Here is a 14,564-nt window from a genome sequence, read left to right as displayed (position 1 = left end):
CATGCCATCGGAAGGTGCCCGGGGGGCCACTGAGAGCGGCTGTCGGCGTGGGAGGAGGGGGAGGGGAAACGGATCTCCTCCTTCCTGGAGACCTGGACCCGGCGGCGGCAATAGCAGTAGCTGCCTGACCTTCTCGTCTCTCTCCAGGGACCTTCCGCTGGTGCAACGCGCGGCTGTGCTTGGGAGGTGCGCTCTCAATGTCATGAGCGGTCCATGTGCGCAGCTGATACTGAGGGCCCAGCTCTGAAGCCCGGGGACGATCAGGAGGAGGAGGAGGAGGAGGAGAAGGAAGATCAAGGGGACGCCCAAGTGATGAGAAGTTGAGGGAACCTGAAGTTGCACCCACTTTCTTGCTTCCTCCTCCAGCCCGGAGGCAGCAGTCGAGCTCCACAGCAGGTGCAGCGGCTGATAGCGGAAGAGACACCAAGGGGAGCGAAGGGGATCTGCTGCTTCTCCCGGGCCGGCCGCCGCCTCCGCAGCTGATTTGGAAAAGAGGAGCAAACGCCCATTGCATTTAAAGGGGACTGGGGGAACATCGCCGCGGGCTAGAAGCTCCCCAACCCCCTCACGCTCCCTCTTCTCGCCCCTATTTCCGAGGCAAAGGCAGGGGAGCAGGTCCTGAAGTGAGGTAAGGAAGCGGAGGAGCTTTGCAGGAAACCGTTGCTGCTGCTGCTGCTGCTGCTGCCTCTTGGCGCTGGCAAGAGAAAGGGAGGCTGGAGAAGGGGATGCTGAAGGTGAAACGGGCGTCGCTGCTGGAGAAGAGGGGTTGGGCACGTGGGAACCACTACTTAATAGGAAAGTTGGCCGGAGGGGCGAGCGCACGCAGGGGGAGCTGGTTGTGTGCGCGCGCGCGCCTCCGAGCACGCACTTGGCCACGAGGGCTGGGAAGGTCGCCGAGGGGAGACGAAGCCGGGTACGATACATGGGTGGAGTCGACGCTGTGCTGGGAAACTGAAGGGCGCGGGTAGCTTAGAAACCGCAGGTGGAGACGGAGCGTCATGTGTGTGCTGTGGAGGGAAAAGGGGTGGGTGGGAATTTTGGACACACTGCTTAGTATCCCCTTCTGGAGTGTGTTGTTTTGCTCTCTCCCTATATGTATGTGTAGAGAGGGGGGAGCGCGCGCGCGCGCCCAGGCAAGAGTTTGTATCTATTATCTGTCCCTGCGCGCGTCTTGCCTCCTTCCACTCTGGGAGTTTATGTGTGTGTGTATGTATGTATATGTGTGTGTGTGTGTGCGTGCGTGTGTGCGCGCGCGCGCGCGTGTGTGTCTCGGGCGAAGAAGTTGGCCGGAGGAGGACGAGGAGAGGGCTGCTACTGAGAGGAGCCGTAGAGCGGGTCCATCCTTCGTCCAAATCCTCGCCGGATCTTTTCTTCTTCCTGCAGAAACTTTCAACTCATTTCCCCAGCCGCAAACACCTTCTCCCCAGGCAACTTAACTCCAGGCTGCCCTTGGCTGGCGGGACGGTGCCCGACGCCCCGCAGGGGGCAGGCGATGTTCCCTGAGGCGCAGCGAGAGGGGTTAAGCCCGGGGCCCCGTGGGAAGGAGGCATCAAGGGTAGGGGTCGTGGTGCTTGGGGTGGGGAGGGAGAGGGGTTGCTTCCAGAAAAAAAGGGTTTTTGTGTCTGGGGAAATGACTTGGAAGTTTCTGGAGGAGCGGGTGAGGATTTGGACGAAAGATTACAGTGGAGGCGGGCTGTGCACATGGCTGCTGGAGGACAGGCTTTATGTGTTGGGGGGCAGAACCTAGCTATTTGCCATGTGATTGGTCAGTTAGGTTTTATTGATTGATTGATTGATTGATGGGGGAGGAGCAGCTGCCCTCCCCGCCCCCTTTGGCTATGCCCATGGTTGTGCATCCAACAGCCTGCTGGGATGGGGCGGGGATGAGGGGCTTTGTTTAAAAGCGTGCTTCAGAAAAGGGAGAGTACCTTTGGGGAGGGAAAGAGGCTGCTCTCCCAGGAACAACAACAAAACTTAGCGCCGTTGCCATGAACAGATGGGGTGGAGCTCCTAGACCTGGAAGGAGAGCTCATTTCTCGGACCTCTATATACGTTGTGTTTGGGCTATGTAATGCCAGTAGAAGAAGAAAGAAAGAGGGTGTGGGGAGCCTCTCTTGGGCAGCAGGCCAAGCAGGCTTGTATGGAAGTGAGATCAGTAGCTCAGAAGCATGATGGGGTGAACTAGAGGGCTTATTTGAACCTGCTAGGAGCAGGCCCAGCATTGCAGGCAGGAGTTGAAATCGTTCTGGGGTGTGTGGGGTGGGGTTGTAGACAGTTGTCACTGGAGGGGATATGCATACAGAAAGGGCATAGGCAGTGCTATTTTTCTAGAAAAAGAAGTGCCAGAACTCACTATGAATGCCTCCCTTGCTGTCTTATAATGGTAATGGCTCCCACCTGAGAGGTGCCGGAACTGAGTTCTGGCTGAAAAAAGCCCTGGGCATTGGAATATAGGGAATTAACTGGTGCTGAGTTGCACTGCTTCCCTGATCTGATTAAGAAGGGTAGAATGGAAGATGTATCTGAAAAAAACAATGCCACAAACTCAAATGTGTATTGTTAGGCTGAACACACCTGGCTTGGAGAGAGAGAGAGAGAGATGATGCTTCATGTGGGAACCGATGATGGGTCCTGGACAAACTGCTAGTGGAGTCTCAGCTATATATTTGGAAAAGGAACAGACTGTATGGAATAATAATAATACAGGACAGGTACCGTACCATCTAGATATAGTCTACACTAAAGAAGAAGAATAGAGTGTTGCAAAGCCCTATGGCTTTAGGAGAACTAAAAGCCCAGGTACAGCTTGACTTTGCTCATTTGTTTCTGCTGCACCACTGCAGTAAGCACCTCCTCTCCATCTGTTCCAATGCTACCGTTTCTTCACATTCTTTGTCCTTCTTAGAACCGTAATGCCACAATCCTTGCCAGTCATGCAAAGTGTTCATTATTTTTGTATAGGAGCTGCCTATATAAATGACAAAATGCCTTTTAATACAATATGCCTACTTGTACTTTTATCACTGTTTAAAAACTAATTTTGTGTAGAAGTTGGTAGATACAGATTCATTTTTGTTGTGACATTGAAAGTGAAGTATTCAATTTTGTTTGATTATATTAAGGCATTGGCATAAAAATGAATACAGTAAATAGCCAAAGAAATAATTACAGTATGAATATATAGCTCTTCAATTTGCTTAAGCAATCGTTTTTTTCTGATTAAAATATTTTGGCTACTAGCTTGTCCTTCCATACAGTACACAATTATGTTCAATCAAAACTATCTGACAAATAAAAAAGGATTGCAGATTTCTTGATAGACTTCCCTCTAGACATTACTGGATTATGATTTGTTAAAAAATGGGAATTTATATTAGCCAAAATAGAAATAGTGGCACAACTTACCAGTAATCATTTATTTTTAATGTACCACATTTGTATCCACAATCTTTCCTCCAAAGATCTTATCAAATGCTATCTTGACAAGCACCCTGCATAGGTTGAGAAATAGTGGCTGGCCCAAGGTCAATTTGTGGCTGTCCATCTGAAATTACATCTCTCCAGTCCTACAGAACAAAGCTAACCATGCCCTGAGGGATGATGAGAGTAAGCAGATCCACTGCCACACCTGAATCCCTTCTGGCTTCTGCTGTTCAGGGTAGACCGTGGGACAGGCTGTTCTCTTGAGATTTTGCTATACCAGTTTCAGGATGGCACAGTAGAGAACATCTTTATATATGATTAACCATATATAAAGGGGAGGTAGATATTACTTCAAGGAAAAGTAAACTTTCTTGCTTCCTTGACTCATCCTGATGTTGGCTCTGAGCTGATAAATAGGCACAGGACGCGACAGATTTGCCAGTTACCTTGTTTTAGTGGTGCAACCAGGAAAAATGAAACTGAGCTTGAGATAGTAATGTGTATTTATTCCTATACTTCATAATGTGGTGAGCCAGTTGTGCTGCATGGGGTGGGGGCATGCACGTTTTGCTGGATAGGACTAGGAACTTCTGCCCAAAGTCCTGCCCTGAAGGCACCACTGCCCTACACCAGCAGTTTGGGTAGAGGTTATGCATTTTTGTGCACCGATGGAGCTCCCTTTTCCAAACCTTGATGACGGTTAATGTTTTACTCAAGCTATGCAATCCAGAGAAACAGGAGGAAGCCATGGCATGGCTTGACAAAGGCATTGGCATAAATTAACAAAATAGGTGACATTGAAATGGGAGAATATGTTTTGGGACAAGTCTGGGTGGAAGTCAAGGAGCAGTGTTTAGTAATGGGGCTTGGTTAAAATGGCAGAAATGGTGGGACTGAATGACGTTTGGGGAGGCGAATGACGTTTGGGCTAAGTGAGAATGGGGGTGGGGTGGGGTGAAGGAGAGGAGGCCATGCTGTTGGAAAGACGGGGGTGCCATAAAAGGAAAAGGTTATTGGTCCTACCTTTTGCCTTTTAGCTCACATGTGACTGCTCCTCAGGAGCTCAGAGTTTCAGCTATATATACATTTTAAATGGGTCTGTGTAAGTAGGCCAGAAGTCATAAAGGTTCAGTAGTTATGAGATTTTTTTTAAAAAAAATCAGCTACACTAGTCATAACAAATGTTCTAGCCACAATTTATTGAAATCTGAAGAGGTGAAGCAATCGCTTTATTCTTGCAGAGAATCCTTCCTTCTCATTGATGATACCCCCAACTCTAATATATGAAATGACACTACTGATAAAGTGAGAAACAGTGATTGGGTGGGTGCCTGAAGTGAGGAAAAATGAAGGGGCTGAGTTATATAATAAAAATTGGGAAAGAGGCATGGAAAGAAAAGTATAGAAATAGGATTACAGATTTAATCAGGCTGCCTGAAGAGTGCCCATCATCATGCAAAATGGATCTGGGAAGAAGCCAGGGGATCTGGGAAGGGCAGTAAATTCATTCCAATATTTTTTATTGCTTTACTATGCATGGTGTAAACAAATACCTGTAGACTTCTAAATAGCCTCCCATCTAATTGTGATAAAGATCGTCTCCAAACACAGAGTGATGTTTGGAGATGATCTTAGTGTTTGGTGGCTGTTTGGTGGATGTTTGGAGATGATCTTAGATGTTTGGTGGCTGATTTTAGGGGTTATGAAATGCAGCAAGTTGTTAGGTAAGTTAGCATTATTGTAATTGTTGTGTATTGATTCAAGGGTTATCATATCTGTATTACTATTGTCTGTATTCACATTAGGGGAAAGTAACCGATCCTGTTCCAGAAGGAAGAGCTACTATTGGTTCATTCAAGTTGCTGCATTTGGATCCTCAGTCTTATTGGTTCCCACCAAAAGGCAGCTTTGTGATTGCTTGAGATTGTTCCCTCCAAATGTATCCTTTCTAGCCAGTCTTCTGTCCCTATAAATGTAGCTTCCCTCTCCTCAGTCTCCAGTCTTGTTGCCTGAATAAAGAGTGTTACATGAAGAAGCTGTCTCCTGCCTGCTATGTCAGAAAGCTGAAATCACTTATTGAAATCACTAACCCCACGCTACAACAGTAATATTACTCACTGGGGCAAGTACTTCTGGGATGGGGGGGTACCATGCACCTTGACTTGAGTGGTGAGAGCAGCATTTGCTGTTCTGCCTCAGACTTTTACAAAAGTTAAAGCTGCCTAATTTGGAGCCACAAATTAGTATCAGATATATAAGCAATCAGCCTAGTAATTTTTTCCCACAGACTAGTAAATTTTGCATACTTATTGACAAGTCATATGTCAACTTTATATGTTCTGAACCTACTGTCAATGGTCACTAGCTTAGATGGTTTTAAAAGAGGATTAGCCAAATTCATAAAGCATAAGGCAGGGGTGCCCACTGGCGGGCCAGATTAGGCCCCCACAATGGACTTTGGACATGCCTGGCAAAAGGCTGTTAGTCATGATGGCTATGCAACTGCCTGCAGAGGCGGCATGTTGCTGTATACCAGTTGCTATTGCATTAATATCCTGATTTTGGGCTTCTCATAGGTTGGACACAAGATGCTGGATTAAGCAGGTTTTTGGTCTGCCAGAAGGGCTCTCCTTATTTAATTTGTGTTAACAAATTCTCATATACAGCAAAACCGTGACTTATGTGCATTTAACTTGTGTGTATTCAGCTTTAAACGTGTGGCAAATATTTGAAAAAAATAAAAATAACAAAGGTGTGGAAAGGGGGCAGAGTTCCAGGAAAAATTACTTTGGTAATCCCACCTGCCATTAAACCCAATGTGTTTTGGCTATACACAATTTTGGCTTTAGGTGCTATCCCTGGAACAAAACCCCTCTTAAGTTGTAGCTTTAGTGTACTAAAATTTGGACTGCTTTTATTCTTTCCACATTGTTTATGGATCTATCTATCTTCTCCCTGTTACTCACTCTTATGAGAAAGTTCGGTACAATTTTCAGCTATATTCCAGTGCCTCTTTCTGGCTATGGCGCTGGTTTGTGAGCCATTGTACAGGCACTGCCAGGCAGAGATTACTTGGCCACAATACTCCATACTCTTTTAACTTCCATGCTGGACTCCTGCAAGGCACTCTATGCGTGGCTGCCCTTGATGATTGGGAAATCTGGCCCAAAATGCAGTGACTGTGTTACTGATCAGGTAGACTGTTTAGAGCACATATAATTAGGTTTTTAAACAGCTGCTCTGGTTGCCAGTTTGTTTCCAGGCCTAATTCAAGAATTTCATATTGATGTTTAAAGCCATAAACAACTTATGCCTCAAATATCTGAAACACACCATCTATTCCAACAGACCCCATCAGGTGTTAAAAACAGCAAAGAAGCTCTCTTGATAAGTTCCACCACCCTCTGAAGTGTGGTGAATGGCAACGCAGGAGAAGGCTTTCTTTGTGGTAACTCCTAAACAGTGCTGTCAAGTATCCCGTTTTCCCTGGGATTCTCCCGTATTTCAAGCAATTTCCCGCTGCTCTCCCTTATTTTTTATTTCCCTTAAATTTCCCGTTTTTAATGGAAGCAGCTCCTCCCCTGCTGGCCAGGGACTGTGTGGGAAGACCTCGCCTACTTGGAGAGAAAAGCCTCAGCCCTCAAAGCAAGTGGGAGCCGTTTCCCATGCTTACAGGGGGGTGTATTCCTCCCCCTACATCAGCCCCTATCCGTTGCCACCGAGCCCCTCCTCTTGGCTGCCCTCCTCTTTGCTCCGCTCCGAGCCCGCTTACATTGCTGCTCCGCCCACTTTTGCTTCTGGCTCCGCCCACTACTGACATGTGACTGTCCCCTGGATAGGTGAGACTGCTGATCCCTTATTTTCAAATCCGAAACTTGACAGCTATGCTCCTAAATTGTGGAACTCCTTTCGCCACAGACGTGTGCCTAGCAGTTTCATTACTCTCTTCTGTTTTGTTTAATCTATACAGAGCTGCTTTTGTCTGGTTTTGCTTTACGATTGTATAAGCTGCTTGCTTTTAAAGGACACAAAATTTTACAATCAGATAACTTAGTAAGTATTATGACTGTGTAAGCAGAACTGCAAACAATACTTTAAATGTGTCTGCACAATAAATTTGTTTAGCTGCAGTATGATACTTTCCCCGATACTCTTTCTAATAATTTCTGACCTAGAGTTTCCTTTTTTCAGTCTTGCAACAATCTGATGTTCATTTGTATATTCCTGTAGAGCTAGTGTCAAGAGAGCCACTTTCTCTTGTCCTTTTCCCTTGCAGCTCTGGTAAAATCTAGATCAGAGTTTGTGAGCATCATTCAGGTGGTCTGCGGCATGTCTGTGGAAATGCAATTAAGAAATATACAGAATTTAACGCAGCACATTACGATTGTTGTAACAGGAAGAACAATAATTAAGTGTTCTGCCAGAATCCCAGGCAATTTTCAAGTAGTCTGGCCGGGGGGGGGGGGGGGTTAGGAACCACTCATCTAGATGAAGACACCACAGGTGGAGAAAAATGTGATTCTTCAGGGGCGTCATCCATGGGGGGCTGTGGGGGCTGAGCCCCCCAATTTTAAATGAGGGAGCTAGGCCTCCTCACTATCCATTAGCCCACATCATGAAAGGAGGCCTGATGGGCACGTCATGCCTCTTTCCACAGTGTGAAGTCATGTGCTTGCCAGGCCCCCACAATGTTAGACATAACCCTCTGCGTCTGGTGTTCTTTATCACACAAATGTCACATTCCATTTTGGGGCAAATTTGCAAGGAAGTTGTTCCCACCGAACTGGAGTAAAGTATCAATCCACCTAAAAAAACCAAACTGGTCAATTTATGTATTAACTGACCATAACCATTTTTTATCTTGTCCCCATATTGAGTACATGGGAGGTTTACCGGGTAATATATATGTATTTCTAATATATCCTAATCCAGATATTTGTCAGCACCTGTCTGTTTAAACTTTAAAAGCTTCTCTATAATTTTTTTTTTACATCAAGTGCTCTCAGTCTGTGTCGATATAGTTCAGGTGGAGACTACTTTGCTTCATACATTGCTTTGAGGTTTGTTTACTTTTACAATCAAGCATTATATAAATTTTATGAAGTAAAATAAATATAATGCATTTCCTATTATTGGACAAGTCTAAATTTTTCCTTCCACTGTAATACATTTAGACAGGCACCCCCAAACTTGGCCCTCCAGATGTTTTTGGACTACAACTCCCATCACCCCGAGGTAACAGGACCAGTGGTCAGAGATGATGGGAATTGTAGTCCCAAAACATCTGGAGGGCCGAGTTTGGGGATGCCTGTGTTTATACATCCATGCAAAGTTTTCAGAAACCCCCCTTACCACGCACATGCATTATCTTTCTGCAAGCTGAGGTAGTAGAGCAGGCTTCCTCAGCCTCGGCCCTCCAGATGTTTTGAGACTACAATTCCCACCACCCCTGACAACTGGTCCTGCTAGCTTGGGATCATGGGAGTTGTAGGCCAAAAACATCTGGAAGGCCAAGGTTGAGGAAGCCTGTAGCAGAGATTTTAAATATTGTTCATCCTTGCAAACCCTCATTCTAATGATTCACTCTGTCCACGATAATTTCGGTTGATTGATTTTAATGGATCTACTCTGAGTAAAAGTTGAATACAACCCTCTGTCTTTATGTTACATGTTGATAATTAGCAGTATGGCCCAAGTGCCATTTGCAATGGAGGGTAGGGTTCCTGCTCCTTTAAGAGTATTGCTTCAGGAAATTGCTTCCCTCCCAACTCCTGCATCACAAAATGCTTCTGTTGGATGTTCCACCATTTGGAATGTAAAATGCCCTTCTGTTTTACTGAGTGTTGATTTGCATCAGAAACAGAAAGGCATGCACTATCAGACTTTTAATATATTTTACATTGAGATTCATTCTGTGAGTTAGACTACAGCTCTAAACAATTACTAGGCATGAAGCCGATAGGAACTTATTTCAGAGTAAACATGCACAGCATTGTCCAGTAAGTGCAACTAAGTCTGTTAGTAAATCTCACTGAGCTTGGTGAGACTTGCCTCTGAGTTGACGTGTGTAGAATTGCACTGCAAGTCGTAGAAATGTGATGAGGTCAGAAACAGAGCAAATACTTTATTTCTGTTGTAGAGTTTGCAGAATCCAGATAATTGCTTTCTAAGCCAACTCCACACAACTACCGGGAGCAGGGCTGCACCCCTGGGATCACCCCCGGTGTTGGACATACTTCAAGTTGGCCTCTGCATGTTGTTGTTGACTGTGCGTCAAGAAAACTTACATGGGAGCAGCTTCTCGTGCATCAGCTTCCACACACCCTCCAACATTTCTGCAATGAAAATAGAGACGTTCTAAATAATAATAATAATAATAATAATAATGATAATAATAAATTTATTATTTGTACCTCACCCATCTGGCTGGGTTTCCCCAGCCACTCTGGTCAGCTTCCAGCAGAGATTAAAATATATGAAATAACAATAACAATAACAATACCCTGCCCATCTGACTGGGGTTGCCTCAGTCACCCTCGGTGGCTTCCAACGTATATAAAAGCATAACAAAACATTAAACATTAAAAAACTTCTCTGAAGGCAGTCCTGTATAATAGAAGTCTTCTCTCCTTGGCTTGGGGGGTCGCATAACTCCATACCCTCCAACATTTCTCTGATGAAAAGAGACGTCCTAAGGAAAAGCAAGACATTATGGGATCAAATCAGAAACTAGGACAGCTTCTTTAAATCAGGCACTTGGAGGGTCTGCTTCCATCCATGAATAGAGCTGTTCATATGTAGGTTGTCTGGCAGTGTGTTTGCTGCCTGAGATGATCTAGCAGCATGGCCTTCCTCCTGATAATTGCATAGTGTGATTCATATTAATGAGTAAAGGGTAGCATACTGGTGTGACTTCAGTATAGCTACCTTGTACCAAGCCAAACCTAGTAAGGCAGAAATCCAAATATTCTATCTTTTTGAGTAGAATTGTTTGTGGTTATCCTTCAGTAGATGTCCTCTCCCGCCCGCTGCCCCCAAATGCTATGGTTTAAAACAGGCTTCCTCAAACTCGGCCCTCCAGATGTCTTTGGCCCACAACTCCCATGATCCCTAGCTAGTAGGACCAGTGGTCAGGGATGATGGGAACTGTAGTCTCAAAACATCTGGAGGGCCGAGTTTGAGGAAGCCTGGTTTAAAATTAGGAAATTTAATTCATACTGTCCACTGGTTTGTATCACATGGAATCATACTGAAGAGCTTGACGCTTCCTTTAATAAGGTTGGAAAGACTTTTAACCGCAAGCCTGTCGTGCTTCCACCTGTCAATGTTTCGTGAGAAATATTGCCTTGGAACTCTGCGTTATAAGAGACAGTATGAATTAGCAGTAAAAAGATGAAGCCGGCAAGATGAACTCTTAAAATATGTTACCTTCTCAAGTAATCTGAGACTGAAGTCCTCCAGCCCTCTAGAGGGAGATGAAGCATGCATGCCTTTATCTGCAGTTTTTCCTCATTTTAACATGGCAATTTGTCAGCCTGCCCTAGATGGAAATCTGTAAAGGCCTTAGGTAGGCCTTCATCTTTCTGAAGCCCTGGAGTGTCCTGTTCATTTATGTATGTTTCTGCTCCTCTGGAACCTTCAGCGCAAGCTGATTGCTTTCCATTTCTTCACTATTTCTGGTTGTATATTTGCTTACGGACTGCATGTTAGATGGTTCCTTTGTCTCCCTCTCTTGTACCAGATATTGTCTCAGAGGGATTTTCTATTAGGGATCTGTTCCTCCGGCAATGCTGCTTTGTAACACACTGCAGGCCTCAGCAGGTAAAAGATGGTGATTATGCTCATATGTTTTCCATTCCCCTTTCAGATTATGCTTGTTCTACTCTTTAAGAAACCGTGAATTGAAGTCTGAAGCCAGTTTATTTAAGAAAGATAGCTGAAATGCTTTGACGGTAGTGATAAAAGATAAATTTTATATAACCACATACTGGGCAAAATTGATGTTAGTGGAAAATAATTGTAAACTATAGTAAGCTCTCAAGTTAGATAAAAGTGGGGAGGGTATTCCTGTTCCTTTGTATTTCTTGTGATCTTTCAAAACTCATCTACAAGAAACTGCATTCAAGATTAAGTTCTTTGATTTCTTTAGAAAAACCTATTCATGGAGACATTTCTTTAGAAAAACCTATTTATGGAGACATAGTTCAGCTATTCAAAAAGACACTGCTGTGGAAATTTAGGAATAACTAAATGTTATTAGCTATAGGGTTTATGGTGACATAAGCTTCATCAGATGTATGTATGAAAGGTGATAGGGAGGAATATATAATTTCATTGTATGATTAACTACCTTTTGGAAAATGAAGGAAATCAGGTTTTTAGAAATTCAGCAATGAAAAAGAAAATATATTACTCCTGACTTGTGTTCAAAGAGGTATATTGCTCTATTATTTAGAGGAGGATTACAAATGGTTAAAATACTGCATGGCTTATGTTGTTGTTTTTTCTCATCCTAAAAGGTGACCTTCAGTGTCAGCACTAGTGCAGATTCATATACTAATTTATTGTGGACTCTTGACTGCACTTGGATAAAACAGAATGCCTGGCAAAACTCTACTTGCTGCAGTACTGGGCTTATTTTACACAAATGTATAGTAAGGTTAATTGTGCAGTACAGATATATGCCATATGTTTAAGTGGCAAAACTGATAAAAGTTGTGTTACATAGGTTTATAGGCTACTGGGAGAATCATTTAGCAAAATATCTCTCATTTCCCCCAAATGTTTTCCACAGTAATTATATTATTATCAAATCAGTGAAATTTATTATTCACTTTGAAACTTAGATCAACTTTTATTTTTACATTGTGGATTATGATGAAGCAGGAAAATCAGAAACTGCCTTATACCAGATCAGACCATTGTCCCATCCAGCTAGCTATTGTGTCCACTGAGTAGCAATTGCTCCCCAGGTGTTTTTTTTTTGGGGGGGGAGCGTAAATACGGGATCTTTTGTGTGCATAGCATATGCTCTGCTACTGAGTTATTGCCCATAAAAGTGTGAGAGTGAATGCACAGAGCAAGCAATATAAGAACATTTCTAGAGAAGAAACTTCAGCTTGCAATATAGACCCCTGGTATTGCAAATATTCATATTTTTATTTCATGAAAAAAATCTTTTGAAATCAGTTGAATTCCTAACAGTAGCATAGTAGGGCTGTTTTATAATATTAGACATACCATTTGTAAAAATGAGTGATTCTGCAATATATTGATTAACTTCAGTTCTAGTCTGCCCATCTATGTAGATCATAGGGCAGAGTAAGAGTACAAGTGTATATATTTTCATGTGGCCAGGAACAGTATGTAAAACCCTAAGTGTTAGTCCAATGTTCAGTATGTCGAATACCTTACGTAATTCGGCCTTCTATCTATCATACAATATATTAGTAGCCTAGATTGCTTTCTATGTAGCCAGGAATAAAGGACCCTTAAACTCTTCCTTATGGAAAGCCCTGTGTAATTCAAAACTATTATACTAACTGATGCTGGTATTCCAAAACTTACCGTTGTGCCTATTTTATATACCTCGGAGGCCAAACATGATTAGGATCCTCCCTTCAGAACAATTTGAAATCACTGCCTGAGTTCATAAAGGCCCTGGAGCATCATAAACGGCACATTTGGCTAATCACCTTCCTCTTTCTCTGACCTAATTGCATAACTGAAGCCTATTGGCTGGAACTGTTCAGAAATGGCTTTCTTGATTTCAAACCACCACATTCTAACTGAAATTCCAACACAAGCAGGGGATGTCTCTTGATTGAGGGAACTTGATAATTTAGCTGGCTCTTGGGTCAGACGGGGGTCTTTCTGGAGGACTATCAAGATCTTTACTTCGCAGGCAAAGAAAGGAAAGTAAAAAGAGTAGAAGAGAAAGTAAATGGTTGCTGGTGTCACTGTCTCTGTGAGGTGGTGGTACCTATAACTTTTGTATGTCTTACTGTCTCGGCTTCAGGGATGTTTCCATAGCACAGTCTTCAGTGCTTGACAATGAAGTAGAGTTACTAAACTCTATTATAACTAATTAACTGCTAATTTAGATTGGAATGGAGATTTCAAGAGTTTAAAGACATATGAAATAAGCAGATAATGTGCTAAGAGTCCTGCCCTGCTTTGCTATCTCTTATGATGTAACAAGTACTGTAATTTAAAACCTCCTGGTAACATGATGAGAGAGACTGAGGCTGTAAAGATTGCTGAGCTGCTGGCACTAAAGTGCTGCTAATTGGTTTGAACAGCCTCTCTTTAGCCATGACTTTTCCTTCTTGCTGAAGAGACTTAAACTGCTCAGGAAGGAGCGAAGTGAACTGAACAAAGAAAGATATGAGGTAACGTGTTTAACGGTGTTTTCCCTACTTCGCTGGACTTTTTCACCTGTGGCTGAAATATCAGAGAGATTAATATCCTTATATAGTATATTGTAATTTGGTCAATTCTTCTATTGAGAATACAGATATTTAATGATTGGCAGAAATGCAGGTTATACCTATCTGAGTTTACTTGGAAGTAAGTCCCACTGGTTTATTTTTGATGTTTCTGGTATTTTCTGAGTTCAAAAAGGAGTTTTCAAACACTTCACCTTATTAAGGGTGCTGTGCTGTAGGTAAAAGGTACCCCATAGAGAGAGGTAGTAAAAAAATGCAGTATGTTTAAATGACCAACTTCTGATTGGTATGAGAATTGAGCTTAAGCATGTTAGAAATAATGGGTTGTAAAGCTGTGTTTATCCATTTTGCTTTCCAGTGCTGATTTGCTTTAACCTCTCATTTAGGGAAGGGGGGCAATTAGATGCAAGCACCACTGTTTCATTTTTATAAGCATGTGGAACTTTCCTAATCCACAGAAGAGTTGAATTTTAAAATAAAAAATGGTGTATGGGCAAGGAGGGCAAAACCCTCTCCCTGCCTATGGCTGAAATCCCATGCTGGAATTGTTGTTATCTGGGTGAAAAGGGGCAATGGGGACATTAGTTGTAGGCTTGGTTCTGCCTGCCCTGCTTGCTTTTAAAGTAGTTTCATAGTTCTGGGGCTACTGTCAGTAATGACTATCTGGTGGATCAATAAGACCTATAGATGGTA

General features: G+C 43.3%; 1 protein-coding gene across 5 annotated transcripts in view; it reads left to right on the top strand.

The window, feature by feature from the left end:
* The first annotated feature begins 488 nt into the window (after nt 1-488).
* Nucleotides 489-14,564, top strand: part of UGT8 (UDP glycosyltransferase 8) — a 35,103-nt gene continuing 21,027 nt past the window's right edge. The window contains exon 1 of one of the 5 annotated variants that reach the window (XM_033159990.1): nt 489-628. Coding sequence is in view for 1 of the 5 variants with exons in the window: in XM_033159987.1 (XP_033015878.1) it covers nt 11,211-11,244 (34 nt within the window). In the remaining 4 variants the exon portion in view is untranslated. Of the gene's footprint in view, nt 629-10,950; nt 11,245-13,613; nt 13,815-14,564 lie in introns of those variants that run through there. The other 4 variants (XM_033159992.1, XM_033159987.1, XM_033159991.1 and 1 more) reach the window with 4 other exon arrangements.

Source organism: Lacerta agilis, chromosome 9 (genome assembly GCF_009819535.1).
Source record: "Lacerta agilis isolate rLacAgi1 chromosome 9, rLacAgi1.pri, whole genome shotgun sequence".
Taxonomy (NCBI): domain Eukaryota; kingdom Metazoa; phylum Chordata; class Lepidosauria; order Squamata; family Lacertidae; genus Lacerta; species Lacerta agilis.
Note: the sequence above shows the minus strand (reverse complement) of the source record. Positions and strands in the feature narration are given on the sequence as shown.